Raw genomic sequence first — 20377 nt, forward strand, 5'->3', positions numbered from 1 at the left:
TTTTGGTAGTGCTTAATTTTAACTGTCTATTCATTAATTATTTTCCATCCATAAAGCAGTCGAAAACTGAGACTAGAAGGATTTTAAGGGGACAATTAAGTGTGTTCGGGCATTCTGTTTGTTCCTTTTTTCTCATTCTTTCCCTAATCAATTTTTTTTTTGTTCAATTCATATTAAATTTGAACACAATGAAACGACGAGACTTTTACTTTTTGGTTTCCCAGATTTTAGAGGTAAAGCCTTCTTGTATACAGAGAATATCTCAAACAAATTATCTCACCACCATATGGATTTGATACTTTCAGAAGCAATGGGATGTATTCTCTATGACTCCTTTGTCATCAAAGGCAACCTGTGAGTGGGAGAAGAACTCAAGATACTTCTGTTTTTTAAATTTACTTTGTATATATTTTTTTAGCGATATTTCTGTTAAATTCTGCATCTCACGTGTCTGAGTTGGGTATGACTATAAGCACTCAAAGGATCAGGTGGGGCTATCAATGTCTACATTATGGTGTATATAGTAAATTAGGCCTTATTGAGAAATTCTAATTTTAGCAGTGAGTAGTTTATATATATTTTTTTTTTTTAAAAATTGCTAAAATATTTCTAAATATAGACTGAACTTTTTAACAAAGGATTATATAGGGATATACCTTAAATGCAACTTTGAGTTACTAAAATATGCATGGTATTCTATGGTGTTCCTTGTACCCTTCTTTTTCTTTTTTATTTCTACGAAACAAAGATCTCCTACTACAACTTGGAGATATATACTCCTTTCTTATTTTGCACCAAATCCAGATTACCAATATGATCTCCAAATATACATGGAAGATCAAACCATTTGGCTACCACTGCAATTACCTTTTATTTTCATGTTTTCAAAAACTCACAAGGAAAGAAGACGACATCACTCTTATCTAGAAAATGGGAATCAGAATTTGTTCTTCTCTATAATCACAACGATCATATCAGGCAAGGCGAGCACTAGAATATAATGAGTCATTTTAACACAATTTTGAATTAATTAATTACAAAGAAATAAATGCGGAAATAAAGTTTGAAATATAGTGAATAATCCATAATAATCGCGATGTCTAAATACCATCCCAGAACTGGAGTTACAAGTGCACGAGCTTCTAGAATAATACAAACAAGGGTGTAAATAAAAATAAAGATGTCTCGAAGAAAACACGCGGCCAAAATAAAGTAGAAAGGGACTTCAGAGTTGCCAACGCTGGGCAGCTATATACCTCAAGTCTCTGCTGGTAGCTGAATCCGAGCACAATCTACAATACGTTGTTGGGACCAACTCCGAAATCTGCACAAGAAGTGCGGAGTATAGTATGAGTACAACCGACCCCATATATCCAGTAAGTATCGAGCCTAACCTCGACGAAGTAGCGACGAGGCTAAGACATGTCACTTACATTAACTTGTACGCAATAATAATAATAACAACAATAATAGAAATAAATCAGGTAACTCATTTTAATAGTTGAAGCCAACTCGGCAGTCATAACCAATTATTATTTCAATCAATTTCCGTTGCGGCGTGCAACCCGTCCTAACAATATAATTCCTCAATAAATTTCCGTTGCGGCGTGCAACCCGCTCCATCAATATAAACTTAAAATACAATCCGTTTCGGCGTGCAACCCGATCCCCCAATATATTCATTTTTATTTCCTCAATCAATTTCCGTTGCGGCGTGCAACCCGCTCCAATAATATAAACTAAAAATATAATCCGTTGCGGCGTGCAACCCGCTCCAATAATATAATTTAACAACTCTTAAATATAATAAAATACTCCAATAAATACCACATTCAGTAAGAAATCATTAGGCAACAATGCACACAATATTTATAAATTATTTAGGGACAAATAATGACAAGTAGCAATTAATTGTGAAAATCAAGGAGAAAATAGGCAATTTAATTTATAATATACTACATCTAAGAAGAAATTTAATCACATAGGTCAAATAAACATGTAACGATTATAACATGGATTCAAGCCATAATATTGAGCAAGGAATATGAGAGACATAATTAATATAATAATTAATTCATGATTTAAAACAATCTATGATTTTCAAATAATTAGGCAACCAATTAATTTGACGACGTATAGACACTCGTCACCTCGCCTATACGTCGTTCACATGAATTTCACATAACCAATAATTCAAGGGTTCTATTTCCTCAAGCGAAGGTTAACCACGACACTTACCTCGATTTGCAAACTAATTCAAGATTCCAAAAAACCTTTGCCTCGTGAATTCGTGTCCGAAATCCTAAAATCTAGTCATAAACATTTCAATATACTCAATACAAATCGTAGGAATCAATACCGTGCAAAATTAAAAAAAATTCGGATTAAAATCCGAAATTCATCTAAAATATCAACAGTGGGACCCACGTCTCGAATCCTGGAAAAACTACGAAATCCGAACACCCGTTCCGATACGAGTTCAACCATACAAAAATTATCGAATTCCGACATCGGATTGACCTTCAAATCTTAATTTTACATTTTTGGAAGATTTTATAAAAATCTGATTTTTCTTCCATATATTCACGGATTCATAATGTAAATAAGTGGAATCATGAAATATAATTAATATAGGAAAAAGAACACTTACCCCAATGAATTTCTTGAAAAACCTACGAAACATCGTCACAAACCGAGCTCCCAAAGTCCAAATGTGAAATAATACCCAAACCCTCGATTTTATAATACACAATGAGACCCCTCATTGTGCTGACCGCACATCCCGGGTTCTGCGGCCGCGATCAAAATTGTGCGGCCGCACTTCAATAGTGGCTGCACTACCAGGGTTCATTAAAGACATAACATTCTCTACAAATCTTCAAATGATTAACGCTATAAATTTCTGAAAACTAGATTCAAAGGGCTACAACTTTCGTTTTTGAATCATCTCCAAATTCCTTATCGATTAAAAGATATAAGATTCCGAAGTCAGAACATCGAAGCTGCAGAAAGGGGAGCTCCTCCTCAATATTATCCAAGATAGGTTTCCGATCATCATCGAACTACGATATAATCACCGAAAGAGAAAAGAGAAAGAAGAATTTCGAAAGAGTTGGGAGATGAACTGATTGCTAAACGTTTGAAGTTTAGGAATTGTTGTTATTTATCGCTGAAACTGCTGTCTGCCAATATTAATTGTTAAGCGACCGTGCTAAAACCACGGAACTCGGAAGTGCTTCACACCTTCCCCCGAGTTAACAGAATTCCTTACCCGGTCTTCTGTGTTCGCGGACCATAAAATAGAGTCAGTTTCCTCGATTTGGGATTTAAAATACATCGGTGACTTGGGACAGCATAAATTATTTCAAGTGGCGACTCTGAAATAAATAAATAAATAAATAATTCCATTTCGATTAATGTTACTTTAATTCCAGGACGACAGACAGCAGTTTCAGCGATAAACAACAACAATTCCCAAACTTCAAACGTTTAGCAATCAGTTCATCTCCCAACTCTTTCGAAATTCTTCTTTCTCTTTTCTTTTTCGGTGATTATATCGTTGTTCGATGATGATCGGAAACCTATCTTGGATAATATTTAGGAGGAGCTCCCCTTTTGTGTAGGTTGAGGCTAGCTTTTTTCTTCTTTTTTTTCTAGGGATTTAGGTTTTATTTTTATTATAAAAGGGTTGTGGGTTAGGGAATGGGTAAATGGGCTGAAAGGAGGAGTGGGCTGTCAGAAATGGGGCTCAAGTTTGGGCCCAATTTGCCTTTAAAGGTGGCCCTTTAACTCTACAAAGCTAAAATATTAATTTCTTTTCCTAAAATATCATACCATAAAAATGTAAAATCAATCCTAATTAATTAAAATATCTATATTATGACATGCTTTTATTTTTTTGGTATTTTCAAGGATTATACTAAATTAAAAGTGGGTTAAAAGTGATATCTTTCTAAAAATACCTAATACATGTATTAAATAGAAAAAATGAAACTATTTTTGTATTTTCAAACATATGTTTTAAAATTAAAACTAAAAGTTGGCTTAAATCCTATTAAAAATAAAAATAAACAAATATTTTTTTGAAATATTCCTTTTAAAAGTTACGCGTGTCAAAAATTACATGCTTACAGTTGCCCCTCTTTGCTTGGAAACACGAAGAGTGTTCGGAGCAAAGAACAATAAGCAACGTAATTGATTTATGACCCGACGCTTATTCAAAACGAAACAAAGACGGATAAAAGATTGTGACCGAGCCCTGGTATTTGAGCTGCCTACATATCCTTGGCTTTAAAGGAATCAGGTCACGTGTAGTTCAGAAGTTTAGGTAGCTGGGACTACCGAGAGGCTGTGATTTCACTGTTGTTGCTGTTGTTTACTGCTTGCTGAGCTCCTTATTACACCAATGTCCAAATGAAAAAGACTAACTAAGCCTATGAGCTATGAGTTACAAGATTCCTATCTATAAGTCTTCTGAAGCTTGAATGGTTCTTCATGCAGACTTTTGATTTGAACCTTGATGCTTGCTAGCTGCAGGTGCAGATTCATCTTCTTCAGCTTCTTCGGATCAAGACCGGACATGCAGTGCTTGTGACTTCAGCTATGTCTTGAGCAGTTCACATCTTTCAACGGCTTCTGCATTTTGGATTCACTTCTCTTTTCTTTTCTTTTCTTTTATTCTGGATTGAGACTTCTTCCTTTGGTCATCTCGGACTGTCGACTCGCATTATTGAGGCGAGCTTCTGCTACTTCTAACTTGAATTGAATTCTGAAATAACTTCCTTCATTCTTCAGATGGCTCGCGCTACTTCTGATTTGAATTGAAAAACTGGAGAATGCCCCTATTCTTCAGGCGGGATCCTGATGTCTCTGACTTGAACTTGAAAACTAAAAGTTGACCTTGTTCTTCAGGCGGGCTCCTGATGCCTCTCTAACTTGAAATAAATTCCCTCATTCTCCAGGTGGGCGCCTGATGCTGACTTAAAACCTGAAATGAATTCTCTCGTTCTGCAGGTGGGTGCCTGATGTTGACTTAAAACTTGAAATGAATTTCCTCATTCTCCAGGTGGGCGCCTGATGACTTGAAACTTAAAATAGATTCCCTCGTTCTCCAGGTGGGATCCTGATGACTTAAAAACATGAAATAAATTCCCTCATTCTCCAGGTGGGCGCCTGCTGACTTAAAAACTTGAAATGAATTCTCTCGTTCTCCAGGTGGGCACCTGATGCTGACTTAAAACTTGAAATAAATTCCCTCATTCTCCAGGTGGGCGCCTGATAACTTAAAACTGAAATTAATTCCCTCGTTCTCCAGGTGGGCGCCTGATGACTTAAAACTTGAAATTAATTCCCTCGTTCTCCAGGTGGGCGCCTGCTACTACAAAAAAAAATAGACAAAACAAAAGAAACCTTTCTGCCCCAGTTTACACTAGGAAGATTTGTGAGTTATTAGCATAACTATAAATTACCTATGCTATTGATGAAAGATGCAATGATGAGAGTAAAATTAAAGACTCGACTAGGATATGCGTCTCCTAAAGAAATAAAAATGTGAAAAACCCAAACTAGGAAGTGCGTCTCCTAAATTTGAGATTAAGCTTGCGAAAAACTATAAGCTAAGCTTGGCTAAACTAAAAACTGACCCTATTCTCTAGGCGGGACCCCTGATTTCAAGAAAACTAAATATTGATAACTTAAGAAAACTAAAAATTGATCTTTGTTTTTTTTTTCAGACTTCCTTTTTTTAAAACTTATTATCCTAGGAGAAAATTCATCAGACTAAGTCTTTTTTTTTTTTTGGTATCTTAGGAGAAAGATTCATGAGACTAAGATTTCTATCCTAGGAGAAAGTTCATTAGGCTAGGTTTTCTATCTTAGGAGAAAGATTCATCAGACTAAGATGTTTATCCTAGGAGAAAATTCATCAGACTAGGTTTTCTATCTTAGGAGAATAATTCATCAGACGAAGACTTCGATCCAAGGAGAAAGTTCATCAGACTAGGTCTTTTTGTTATCTTAGGAGAAATATTCATCATAATAAGACGTTTATCCTAGGAGAAACTTCATCAGACTAGGTTTTCTATCTTAGGAGAAAGATTCATCAGACTAAGATTTTGATCCTAGGAGAAAATTCATCAGACTAGGTCTTTTTTTTTTTTTTTTATCTTAGGAGAAAGATTCATCAGACTAAGATATTTTTATCCTAGGAGAAAGATTCATCAGACTAGGTTTTCTATCTTAGGAGAAAGATTCATTAGACTAAGATTTCGATCCTAGGAGAAAATTCATCAGACTAGGTCTCTTTTTTATTATCTTAGGAGAAAGATTCATCAGACTAAGACGTTTATCCTAGGAGAAACTTCATCAGACTAGGTTTTCTATCTTAGCAGAAAGATTCATCACACTAAGATTTTTATTGGGAGAAAATCCATAAGACTAAGACTTTTTATCCTAGGAGGAAAAATGAGAAGAGAAATGGCAACATTTTATACACACTAAATTCCTTGCACTGCTTTGTCGGCTCTTCTCTTTTTTTTTTCTTTTTTTTTTGGAAACCCAAATTCCTTGCACTGCTTTGTTCCTGTTTCAAACACAGAAAATTTTGTCAGTTTTAAAAGTGGTGGTCAGTTTGTGGCCTTGAGTCTTGGGCATTTTGGCTTTTGCTCAATAAGCTTGAGTCTGTTTCAAGAGACTCTTTTGCTTTACATCAACCCTGATCGTTTCAACACCCAGTACCATTTGTATTTGTGGCTCAATTAACCTTATCCCAACTGGAGATCTTTGCTTAGGTGACATTTTCTATGTCTTGAATATCTTTCTGCTTTTTGAACAATTTGTCTGTCAGAGAGAATCACCAGTTATCTTTTCTTGCGTCCAGTAGGTTGACAAGAGTCTTTTAGGGGCAAACATTTTCATGAACCCTCAAGGCATGTTAACAGTAACGACTAAGTGTGCTGGCTAAATTTACTTTGTGAAACTGAAAAGCTGGTAGCAGATTTTGAAATCTTTTCTTGCTTGTTTTGACAAGGACGAACATAGAGTGAAGGACACAATGATGCAAAGAAACAACATTAACAAGAAATACCCCTGTCGGGAAGGAAAGAAGGAAGATTTGTTTTGGGGAGGGGGAGGGGCAGCTAGCATTTATGATCATGACATGCATTTTGGACTTAGCGGCCTGATCTTTCAAACTGATCAAATCTTTCCTTTTACCATTCCTATGACATTTGAAGTCAGGCTTGTTTGTGCCAATTCTTTGCATTAGTTTCATGACTAGTGGCGCCCCGAGGGGTTTTCACCAACAAGTCTCTATCATTTATTCATCTCTGATTACCGTCGTCTTACAGTGCCCGTGAGGGTTTTCACTAGTAAGACTCTCATTTTTTCTTTTTTTTTCTTTGTGTGAGCAACTCGACAGTGTTCTAGGTCGTGTGACAACTGTTGCTCTTTGCATGCGTTTCTTGGCATTCTTGAAGGCATATCGGGAGGTCTTTATTTGGAAGGTTTTTGGATAGGGTTGGAAAGATGGATCGGCATGGAGGCTCTAAGTAGACTCAATATGATGGGTTGTACACTTTACAACTCTTGGAATCGACTCTTTCAAAAGTGAAATAAATTTTTTGCCCCAGTTTCTGATGCTGGGGATTTTTGTATATATTTTTTTTTGAATTGTTATTTGGTTGGACCGAACCGTGTAAGGCTGCCTATGTATCCCTTTTTTAAAGGAATCGGGTCTAACGTAGTTCAAACATCTAACCTAACTTCTTCTTCTTTTTATCTCTATCTTTTTTTTTTCTTTTTTTTTTCAAAACAAGTTGAACCAACTTTTATTTTCTGGGGCATGAGCTTTTTGACTGTTCTTTTCTTCTTCTATTTTTTTTTTCTTGTACTTTCTAAGAGTTGCCCCAGTTTGTACTCTTAGGGCATGGACTTTTTTTTCAATTTTTTTTTTGGTCTTTTAACTCTAAACTTGATTCCAAAAGAGGGTGGTCGAAGAAATTAACACAGGCTCAAAAGGGTTTACAAAGGGTATAAAGTGTTTAGGTAGCACAAAAAGGGCCTCCCAGCCTCGAGAACGCCAAACATATTATCTTTTGCGGTCACAACATTGATGACCATGTTTGTCTTCTTGGTTTGTTGTGGTCGAAAGACACTTTCCTTCCCTTTATGTCAAACTTTCCAACAAACTTCAATTGATTCTTTCTCAAACCCGATCTTCACAATGATTTGAAGGTAAAACTTACTCGAGCTTAATTCCAAAGTGTTTCGACTCTTTGTTCATCCTAAAAAATATCTTCTTTTTTTTTTTCGGTTATCTGATTCAAGATTAAATCAATTTTCTAAGATCTGGCCAAAAGTTCCGCATGCATGTCATGTCACTAGAACTAGCGGCGAAAGAACTAAGCATAGAATGAAACAAGGACAAACTGTATTTCATTGAATAACGGATAGAAGGACTTGACAATAAGACAAACAAACTGAAATCCGAGTTACGACCCTAAAATAACTCGGCTAATAAAAATAGCAACAAAACGAACAGACAGGACTCACACAAACAAAATAAAGGGATAGAAGGGTTTGACTCAATAAAACAAATAAAATCTGGATCACACCCTGGAATAACCCAGATAATAGAAAAAATATCAAAACAAGCTACCAAGATTCCTTCCTAGTGAGGAGGGAATGACTTTTCAATTGCTAAGCTTGACATTTAGCCACAATTTTGCTCATCAGAATCACCATGGCCTTCTCCAATTTCAGTCGGCAAGTTCTCGAGAGGATTCTCATACTCCATGTCACCACACATCATCCCCACAAAGTGTGCATCATCATATGCATGTAAAGGATTCTGCGTGATATTCTAGGTGTCATTATCTTGGATCACTATCAGTTTTTCCTGGATCATCCTTTCTATTTCTCTTTTCAAATCCCGATAACTTTCAATATTGTGCCCCTGGGCATTGGAATGGTATTCACACCTTTTAGAAGGGTCAAAGTTTCTTGCATGTGGGTCCACATAATTTGGAGGAATAGGTGCAATCATGTCATAATGCTTTAATTTCTCAAACACACTTGCGTAGGACTCTCCTATTGGTGTAAAATTATCTTTCAACCTTTATTCCCCTCAATACCCCTGGCTTGGTTGTGGGTTATAGGGCACTTGAAAATTTTGTGGAGGCTAGTGGAGATTTTGCGTTGCTGGTGCTCGCCTTCTGGGGTGTCTTGGTGGCTGGACAACATACTGAAATTGAGCAATAGAGTATTGTGGGTTCTGAGGTGGATAGTAGTGCTCAGGGGAATCATCGGAAACCTGATGAGGCTGCTCATACCTTCGAGGTGTTCTCCTAGGACCTCTTCTCGACCTTATTGTCATCATGGTTTCTTCATCCTTCTCATTCGTGTCACTAAAATTATCAGATTCAATCTTTACAGCCTGAGTTGCAGCTTTGAGAACTACTTGACTTATAATTTTGCCTGTCTTAAGGCCATTCTCAATCATTTCCCCAATTTTGATTGCTTCCGAGAAGGATTTGCCCACTGCAGACATCATGTTTTGAAAATAATCTGGCTCTTGAGCCTGAAGGAAGACAGTGATTAGCTCGTGATCATCCATGGGTGGCTTAACTCTAGCCGCTTGCTCCCTCCATTTAATGGCATATTCCCTAAAACTTTCAGTTGGTTTCTTCTTCAGGGTTGAGAGGGAATTGCGGTCTGGGGCGATATCGATGTTGTATTGGAACTGTTTGACAAAGGCCTGGGCCATGTCATCCCAGACATGCCAGTGAGAGGTTTCTTGATCCATAAACCATTCAGAGGCTACCCCTGTCAGGCTTTCCCCAAAATAAGCCATTACTAGTTCTTCTTTTCCCTCCACACCTCTTAGTTGATTGCAATACCTTTTCAGATTGGCTATGGGGTGTCCGTGTCCATCATACTTTTCAAATTTGGGAGTCTTGAAACCAAGTGCCAAACGAACACCGGGGAACATACATAGATCCTTGAAGGCAATACTCTTCTGACACGTCGACCCTTGCAGGTTTTTCAACTTTTGCTCTAAGCTTTTCAGTCTTTGGGTCATTTCTTCTTGTGCCATCTTTCAGGTAGGCTTCTCAATCATTGAAGGAAGATCAAATAGATACGAGTGGTACTCAAGAGAATGGTATTGTTCTTGATGGGTAGCAAATTATGACTCGTGAGTTTTCTTTTGCACCACCATCGGTCGTGGGATGGTGAAGACGGGTATAACAGTAGTGGTTGTCTGATTGGTTGTCAATGTCACACTTTGGGAGTGCGCAACAGAAGTTTCAGTTGTAGTCATACAGTTGGGATAAAGACTGAACCAGGTGAATAGGATTGATCGGGCAATGAGACTGGAATGGTAGTAGTCGAAATGGATGTGAACTCTGGGAAACCATGAATAGAAAAAGGCGGTCCTTGGCCATTGGCCCATGCTTGACACATTTCAGTCATTTACTGCTTCAGTACTCTATTTTCCTCAACCACAGTAGACTCTTGTAGAACCCTCTGACCCTGAGTCTCTTGAGCACTTGTAACAGCTTCGATGCCAGTTGTCAATGGCATTTTCCCTTGAATATTGTGTTGCCAACTTACCAGAAACCGACCACCTCAAACTTTTTCTATGATTCAAAACAAGAGACACGTTAGAATGGACTCAGTCGGTCCTTATTATCATCATCATTTTTATTTTATTTTTTCATTTATTTATTTTTTTGGTCGATTGAACCTGATGCGGGTTGCCTACGTATCATGTGGGAACATGAATCAGATCGTGCGTAGTTCGGGAGGATCAGAAATAAGGTAAATAAATTAACTCTTTTTGGATTTTGATTTTTTCTTTTTAATTTCCGAAAGAAAGACTTATAAAGAAGAAAGAAAATATTTTTGGAATTTGATTATTTTTTCTTATTTTTTCCGATAGAAGGACTTCTATATAAGAAAGAAAAATATTTTTTGGCTTTTGATGTTTTTGTTTTTTTTTTGGATTTTTTGGGAGAAAGACTATCTAAAAAAAAAAGGTAGAAAATATTTTTTTTTGGATTTTAATTTCATTTGTTTTCTTTTTCTAATGAAAGACTCCTACAAATAATTTTTTTTTTTTTGGTTTAAAATTATTTTTTAATCTTTTATTTTTTTGGGATTTTCTTAAAAAAAAGACTCCTAAAAGAAGGAATTAAAGGAAATATTTTTGGATTTTTAAAAATGAGGTCTCAAAAAAAGACTTTCTAAAGAAGGAAATAAAGGAAAATATTTTTAGATTTTTGAAAATTAGGGGCCGGAATCGATTAGGTTTGCCTACGTATCTCACATCCGGTGAGAATCAGACCCGCGTAGTTCATCCATTTTAATGCACAGAAAAATATGATTTATTTTGAAATGATTCTCTCTATGTTTTTGAAATTTTGACAGAGTAACGGAATTTTTGAATACCGAAATTATCAAAACCATGTGTTTTTCTGTCTTACCTCACTCTTGGTTTTTCTCTTCTTTTTTTTTTTTGGATTTTTTTCCCTTACTCACGAAGCCGGTCAACATACAAGCCAAGCAAATTAATGCACAAGTAGCATGTAAAGAATGCATCAGGATGGTCCTTTAATTTTGGGTACACCTGTCCTAGACGGACCCAACCCCTGTGTTGAGTCCCCTAAGTCAAATGCACGTGATGCAAGCAAACGTACCTACTAGGGATCCGACATGAGGCTGTGTTATTCTAAGTTTAAATCCTGGGTGTATTGTTCTAGACCTAGCTTACCCGAGCAGACAACTCGAGTCGGAGGGGGGGGGGCAACGTACCGGTAACCAAAAGGCCATCCGGCTTTGTAACTGATCCGATCCTCGTTCTAAATTAGGAAATGACATTAACAGAAAAGAAGTCACGCCAGCGTGCACTTCCCAGAAGATTTAGAAGACTCAGAGAGAAGAAGGGTTTCGTGACAGTTTATATACAGTCCAAACAATATCAAAGCGGTAAAAAGAGGCATTTAGCACATTAGGCTCAAACACGTAAAAATAAGATAATAAGTAAAAGCCAAGTATAACAGTCATCTTAGCTCGAATTCTGAACTACGAAACCAGAGATTCTGGGTTCGATCCCCAGCAGAGTCGCCAGAGCTGTCACACCTCCTTTTTCCCAAAGGCGGATATTAGGGGAGTTTTTTCAATTAAAGTGACATTAATCGAAATGGAATTATTTATTTATTTCAGAGTCGCCACTTGGAATAATTTATGGTGTCCCAAGTCACCGGTTTATTTTTAAATCCCAAATCGAGGAAATTGACTCTATTTATGGTCCGCGAACACAGAAGACCGGGTAAGAAATTCTGTTAACCCGGGAGAGGTGTGAGGCACTCCCGAGTTCCGTGATTTTAGCACGGTCGCTTAACAATTGATACTTGGCTTAATTATCTGATTACATGTTTTAGACCTATTATGCATTTTAGCTTTTTAACCGCTTTTAATTATCGATGGAGTTTATTTGAACAAGTTGCGATGTCGCGCACTCGTTTGTTTTTGTGCACATTGTGAATCGTGCGCACCCGCTATTTACAACATTATGGTTTATTATTATTATTAGAAGTTGAAGTCGGGTCACATGAAATGCACACCCGAATGAGATTTACGTATCATGACTATGTCACGGGAACCGTACCCATAGTCACGATGATTTATTATTAATCACGCCTAAAACATATCTAACGAGTGTTCATAATTGTTCCTAAACTAACTTGAGATTGATTGTGAGGCCAAATTTACGGAATGGGCATTGTGGAAGAAATGTATGATTTAACTATTATTAGCAAGTGACAAAATATAACTATTCCACGGCCCAACAACTGAAGCCCAACACCTTGTTATAGGGTCCAAACCTTCCTAGTTTTAAATCAAAGTCCAAATACTATGTTTCAAAACCACCCGACGGCCCAACGTTAAACCCATTTCCCTGTGGCTCATTTCATCAAACCCATGTCATATTATTCTAAACTTCTAAGCATACCTCTAATCTACAACATAAGAATGACATGATACAAATTAAACTAATATTTCGCAAATAAGGACTAAACCAAAAAAATAAAAAAATAAAAAAAAAGATTCACCATTGAGCACTTTAAACAAACAGATTATATGCAAAGTAAATAACATAACTAAGAAAAAATAGATAACAAGACAAAACTAAATAATGAAAATAAAGCAGTAAGGACTACGGATTCATGTTCTTCTATTGCAGCATATTGATGACAACTTAATAGAATGACAAGATAAAAGGGAACGGACCTTCACCGGTGGAAAACCATGTTTAGTGTATTAATAAAGAGAAATCCAAGCCAAGCTTTGTACAATAGAAATAACCATTGAGCTAAGAAAACAGAAACCGAACAACAGCATCGGAACCGGAAACACAAACAGGACCTCAACCGGAAAACTTCATACTAGAACGGACTTTCAGAGCTCAAACTTCGACTGCATTTTAACAGTGGTGGAAGCCAACTGTTGAGTTTGTGTTTTCGGTTGTATTACAGGTGGTTTGAGGTTGGTTTTTTGGAGGAGAAGATGAGCGGCAGCTGCTGCATTTTTTGTCGCATGAAGCAGCGGTATTTTCACTGCTTCTTTGAACTGTTTTAGGAGCTAAACTCGAGCTGTTTCATGGCAGGTTTTGCCGGGTTTTAGAGCTGAAGTTTGGGGTGATATATGGTTTTTTTTTTGGAGGAGAAGAGCTGGCTTTAATGGAGTTCTATGGATGTGCTTTTCATGTCGATCTCACAGTGAAGGTGAAACCAAGCAAGGAAGAAGGAAGAGAGATCTACTGTTGTTGCTCGCCCGGAGAAGAAGAAGAAGGCACTGCTTGGTTTTTGAGCTCTCTAATCGTTCTCTCTTTCAGATCTCTTTTGCCCCTTCTCCCATTTCCCTTTTTGTTTTCCCATATCTGTTCTCCCCAATTTGCTCTCACCCCCCGTCCCTCTATTTTTCGTGTGTGTATATATATGCCGTAGTAGTATCAATTGTTGGCCAAGAAAACACTGAGATAAAAGTCTGTGTGGGTCCCTGCTAAAGGAATATTTCTTGTTTTTCCTTGTCATGTGTGGCGTGTGTGAGATTATAAATTTCAATTGTGCATGTGAGTTTGTTAGCCCATTTTTGTCCAATTGTGGGGTGGGGGTCCACATTTAAAGAATCTTCTTTTATTAAATAATCAAACTTCCTTTTCTTAAACACCAAATGAGAAGAATGTGCATGTGACTTTATAACTAATGAGGAAGAGAGGCGTATTTCCCTCCATTCTTTCTTGATTTTTTTTTTTACTTTTTTTTTTTTTTGCAAATCAAAACAAAGTACTATTCTTAATATGAATCTTTTTATCATTTTTAATTATCTCAAATAAAATCTATAAAATATCAAATAAGTGCAAAATATGTATATTAAACTTAAAATATATCTACATATTAAAAAGTTACGGAAACTTTAAATATGGTCAAAAATTAGGTGCTCACAGTTGCCACATGAAACATTATACTTCTTTGCCTTTATTTCATCATATGGTTTGTATCTTTATTGTTGAGGTCTCCCTGTTTGCCTTTTTCCTATAGGTGGCAGGACAACTTCTTCTGCTATATGTTGTGGCACATCCCATTTGCTTTCATCAGGTAGAGGGTCCACTCGTATTTCATAAGTATGCAGAAGTGTCAGGACCCGAAATTCTCACCTTTGGGACTGTGATGGCGCATAACATTTTACTTGCTAGGCAAGCCAACGTTAGAATATAATTAGCCATTTTAACACAATTTTGAATTAATTAATAACAAAGAAACAAATACGGAAATAAAGTCTAAAATATAGTGACCATAATAATCGCGATGTCTAAATACCATACCAGAACTGGAGTTACAAGTGCACGGGCTTCTAGAATAATACAAACAAGGGTGTAAATAAAAATAAAGATGTCTCGAAGAAAACACGCGGCCAAAATAAAGTAGAAGGGGACTTCAGAGTTGCGAACGCTGAGCAGCTATATACCTCAAGTCTCCGCTGGTAGCTGAATCCAAGCACAATCTACAGTACATTGTTGGGACCAACTCCGGAATCTGCACAAGAAGTGCGGAGTATAGTATGAGTACAACCGACCCCATATACCCAGTAAGTGTCGAGCCTAACCTCGACGAAGTAGTGACGAGGCTAAGACATGTCACTTACATTAACTTGTACGCAATAATAATAATAACAACAATAATAGAAATAAATCAGGTAACTCATTTTAATAGTTGAAGCCAACTCGGCAGTCATAACCAATTATTATTTCAATCAATTTCCGTTGCGGCGTGCAACCCGTCCCAACAATATAATTCCTCAATAAATTTCCGTTGCGGCGTGCAACCCGCTCCATCAATATAAACTTAAAATACAATCCGTTTCGGCGTGCAACCCGATCCCCCAATATATTCATTTTCATTTCCTCAATCAATTTCCGTTGCGGCGTGGAACCCGCTCCAATAATATAAACTAAAAATATAATCCGTTGCGGCGTGCAACCATTGGGGTGTCACTAAGTCATGAGCATCTAAATCTATGAGCTAAGAAATAAAACTGTCGAACTGTCAATACAGTCCAAACGGAGAAATAATAAAAGGAGTAACAAGGTCCTTCGGACGCTGGCAGCTACCTTGCAGTCTCCAACGATAGCAGGCGTGAACTCAACGATCGCCGTACTCTAACTCACCTGGATTTGCACATAAAGTGCAGGGTGTAATATGAGTACAATCGACTCAGTAGTAACAGAAATAACTAAGAAACTGAGTAGTAGTGACGAGCTAAGTAGAAAAATTCAATTATTTCTTTATCACAATTTAAAATAAACAGAAATAAATAGGTAAATTCCATCAACTCAATAAATGCCACAAAGAAATTAGAGGGTAAAATGCAGCAATAGCAAAATCAATGAATACTCACAGCAATGTCACTCCATCACTCAGCACTCGGCTCTCGGCACTCGCACTCATCACTAAACACTCAATAGGTACCTGCGCTCACTGGGGGTGTGTACAAAATCCGGAGGGGCTCCTAAAGCCCAATCTCTAAGGACGGACACCTCACGTACTGCACGGACAACTTACGTGCCTAAATCAAATACCTCACAACAAGCCCTCGGCCTCACTCAGTCATGTACCTCTCTAGCCTCACCATCAACAACAAATAAGGGAAACACATACCACATCAAATATCACAGCATATCAGCAAAATAATAGGGACTGAAGTAAACATGTACAATAATATCTATGACTGAGTGCAAATAATGTGAGCATGAATAAAGCCTAAGCATGATCTCTTACATGAAGGCAAACAAGTTCAACAACAAGTAAGCACATAACCACAGATAATAGACATTAGGCCTCACAACCACACGGGACGGACCGAGCCTCAATCACTCGCGATGCACACCCACACGCCCGTCACCTAGCATGGGAATCACTTCCAAACAATCACGTGATGTCAAATCTCCGGGTTTATTCCTTCAAAGCCAGAGTTAAAGCTGTTACTTACCTTAATAACGTAAAATCCTAATCCGGGATGCCCTCGTCTCTGGACTCGGTCTCCAAAAGCTCTGAATCTAACCAAAATCAGAATACAACTATCAACATAGTCTAAAGAATCGAATTCCATAATAAAAACTACTTAAATATGAATCCAAAATCGGCCAAAACGCGGCCCTTGGGTCCACTTCTCGAAACCAGTCAAAAATGGCAGAATAACAAACCTCGTCCTTACTCGAGTCTAACCATATAAAATTCATCAAAATCGGACTCCGTTTGGTCCCCCAAATCCTCACTCAAAACTCTCCAAAACTCGAACCCTAACTCCCTCAATTTCACCCTAAACCCCTACTAATTTCATGGCTAATCAGTGGAAAAACATCATAAATGCGTGTAAATAAACCCAAGCGACTTACCTCACTGATGTCTCGTGATTATCCCTTGAAAAACACTGCCCTAGCTCAAAAACCTATTCAACAATGGAGGAAAAACGCCAAAAATTCGCGAAGGGTTACTTTTATAGGTTCTGCTCCAGGGGTTCTGCACCTGCGACCCTCTTCCTCGCACCTGTGCGGTCACACCTGTAGTCTCAGGTGCACACCTGCGGACGTCACTTAAACTCCAAGCTTCACGCCTACGCAACCTACTTCGCACATGCGGGCTCGCAGGTGCGACACTCCTTCCGTACCTGCGCTACCTGCCCAGCTGGCCAATTCTGCATCAGGGATAAGACTCTCGCATCTGCGACCATCGCACCTGAGGTCCCTAATCCGCAGGTGCGGACACACCAGAAGACTGTGCACCAACAGAGTTCCAGCAGTTCAACTTCACAAATTTTAATCCCTTAACCATCCGAACCACACCCGATCCCCTCGGGACCTCAACCAATAATTCCCACAAGTCATATATCACTACCCCGAACCTTCAGAACACCCAAAACAACACCAATTCAACCTCGGATTCAAGCCTAAGAACTTTTAAACTTCCAAAATTCGCAAACGGCGCCGAAACCTATCAAACCACGTCCGAATGACCTCAAATTTTGCACACACATCACAAATGACACTATGAATCTACTCCAACTTCCGAAATTTTATTCCGGCCCAGATACCTAATTTTCCACTGCCGACCAAAATCACCAAATTTCTAACTTTCGCCAATTTAAGCCTAATTCTACCACGGACCTCCAAATTACATTCCGGACACACTCCTAATTCGAAAATCACTCAACAAATCCAACTGAATCATAAAAATCCAAATCCGAATTCGTTTACTCATAAGTCAACTTTTGGTTGACTTTTCTAACTTAGCTTTCTAACTAAGAGACTAAGTATTCATTTCATTCCAAAACTATTCCGAACCCAAACCTACCAACTCGATACAACTCAGCACAGTTGAACAACGCATAAAGAAGTAGAATGGGAAAAACGGGGCTACAACTCTCGGAACAACCGACCGGGTCATTACAGAAGTTTGACCGGGGAGTTAATTTTTTGATATTGGAGTTGGAATCTAGTTCTAAAACTTTTCATATGTCCGTTATGTCTTTTATGACTTGTGTGAAAAATTTGGGGTCAATCAGACTTGATTTGATAGGTTTCGGCATCGAATGTAGAAGTTGGAATTTCTAAGTTTTATTAAGCTTGAATTGACTTGAATGTTTTAGGACTTGTTGGTGTATTTGGTTGAGGTCGCGGGGACCTCTGGTGAGTTTCGGATGGTTAACAGAATGAATTTTGGACTAGGAATATTTCTAAAAAAAATTCTGATGCACAGGTCTGGTTTCCTTGTTCGCGATTGCGTGAGAAGGTTTGGATCATGTAGGCTTAATTGGGGACTGCTGAAAATTTGTTCTATGCGATCGCATAGATTGGTCTGTTGATCTGTGCTTCGCGATCGCATCGAGTTATCCGCCATACTGTAAGGTTAATTTGGTTGGTGGGAGATTTATGCTTCGCGATCACGTAGAGCAAATGTCTTGGCAGAGAGTTTAAGTTCTGAAAATGGGACGAATTTTAACGATTTGGAGCTCGGGGAGAGGTGATTTTTGGGAGACTCTTAAGGAAAATAATGGGGTAAGTGTTCTTCACTCAATTTTAATCAAATTACCCGAATATATGGTTGTTTTTAATATTTAATTGGTAAATAAAGTTGGAAAATTTTGAAAACCCTCTTAGTAATATTTGAAGATTTGAGGGTCGAGTTAATGTCGGAATTAGATAAAATTGGTTTGGTTGGACTCGTGGTTGAATGGGCATTCGTATTTTGTAACTTTTGTCGGGTTCCGAGACGTGGGCCCCACTGGCAATTTTTGAGTTACATTTCGGATATTTTTGGAAAATTAGTATTTTCATATGAAATTAATTCTAATAATTTATATTGACTGAATCGAATTAATTGTGACTAGATCCGAGGCTTTTGGAGGCCAATTGACGAGGCAAAGGCATAGCGGAGTAAAATAATTATACGGTTTGAGGTAAGTAACATTTCTAAACTTGGTTCTGAGGGTACGAATTCCCGAATTTGGTGTTATATAAAATGTTTGTAGCTGACGCACATGCTAGGCGATGAGCGTCTGGGCGTGTACCTTAGAAACTTTGACTTAAATAAATCCCGGGGAGTTGTAAAATTGAAGAATCATGTTATTATCCGCATATTCTTCACGTGTTATAGGAATTGAGCTGATACTTGTATTAAATATCATGTTTAAGCTACGTGCCGATATTTTGGGACCCATAGGGTTGTGTTGCTGTTGAATTTAATTGTTTAAAAATATACATTTCATACTCAGTCATGTTCATCCATTATGGGGATATTGATGGGATCGAGCTTCATGCCGCAGCATGCCATATCGGCTTTATATATATTATTATTATATTGATCGGAGATGCCCGCTGCAGCAGGTCTTATAGTCTTTAATATTATATGGATCGGGGCTGCCCGCCTGCAGCAGGCCATATCGGCTTTATATCGTGCTTGGGCTGAAGGAGTATCTCAGGAGTCTGCACCCCCCACAGTGAGCGTAAATGATATATATTCGGGATGGACTTCCCACGACATGGACTTTCCTTATTTATTTATATATGTTCGGGATAGACTTCCCAGGGCATGGACTTGCCTTACTTATTTATAATTGTGATAAATTTTTCCTGGACGTGGATCTTGTTCGAGTCATCTATATTTGGGGATAAATTTACCCCTGGGTTGGATTGGCCTTATAAGGTACTGAGTAACTTACGGACAGTTGATGTGTATATATATGGGATGTTTAAGCTACGTGCCGATATTTTGAGACCCATAGAGTTGTGTTGTTGTTGAATTTAATTGTTTAAAAATATACATCTCATACTCAGTCATGTTCATCCATTGTGAGGATATTGATGCGATCGAGTTGCGTGCCGCAGCATGCCATATCGGCTTTATATATATTATTATTATATTGATCGGAGATGCCCGCTGCAGTAGGACTTATAGTCTTTAATATTATATGGATCGGGGCTGCCCGCCTGCAGCAGGCCATATCGGCTTTATATCGTGCTTGGGCTGAAGGAGCATCTCAGGAGTCTGCACCCCCCATAGTGAGCGTAAATGATATATATATTCGGGATGGACTTCCCACGGTATGAACTTTCCTTATTTATTTATATATGTTCGGGATAGACTTCCCAGGGCATGCACTTGCCTTACTTATTTATAATTGTGATAAAATTTCCCTCGACGTGGATCTTGTTCGAGTCATCTATATTTGGGGATAAATTTACCACTGGGCTGGATTGGCCTTATAAGGTACTGAGTAACTTACGGACAGTTGATGTGTATATATATGGGATGTTTAAGCT

General features: G+C 38.0%; 1 protein-coding gene across 1 annotated transcript; it reads right to left on the reverse strand.

Annotated features, from left to right (window-relative positions):
* Positions 1-9178: 9178 nt before the first annotated feature.
* LOC138903901 (uncharacterized) lies at positions 9179-10093 on the reverse strand. Its single transcript, XM_070192474.1, has one exon. It carries the CDS (start codon positions 10091-10093, stop codon positions 9179-9181), a length of 915 nt encoding a protein of 304 aa, XP_070048575.1.
* Between the last annotated feature and the right edge of the window lie 10284 nt (positions 10094-20377).

Source organism: Nicotiana tomentosiformis, unplaced genomic scaffold, assembly GCF_000390325.3.
Source record: "Nicotiana tomentosiformis unplaced genomic scaffold, ASM39032v3 Un00116, whole genome shotgun sequence".
Lineage (NCBI taxonomy): Eukaryota > Viridiplantae > Streptophyta > Magnoliopsida > Solanales > Solanaceae > Nicotiana > Nicotiana tomentosiformis.

Excerpts from the sequence above, each read along its gene's own strand:
- LOC138903901 (XM_070192474.1), bottom strand. The coding sequence starts at position 10,093 with ATGGCACAAGAAGAAATGACCCAAAGACTGAAAAGCTTAGAGCAAAAG.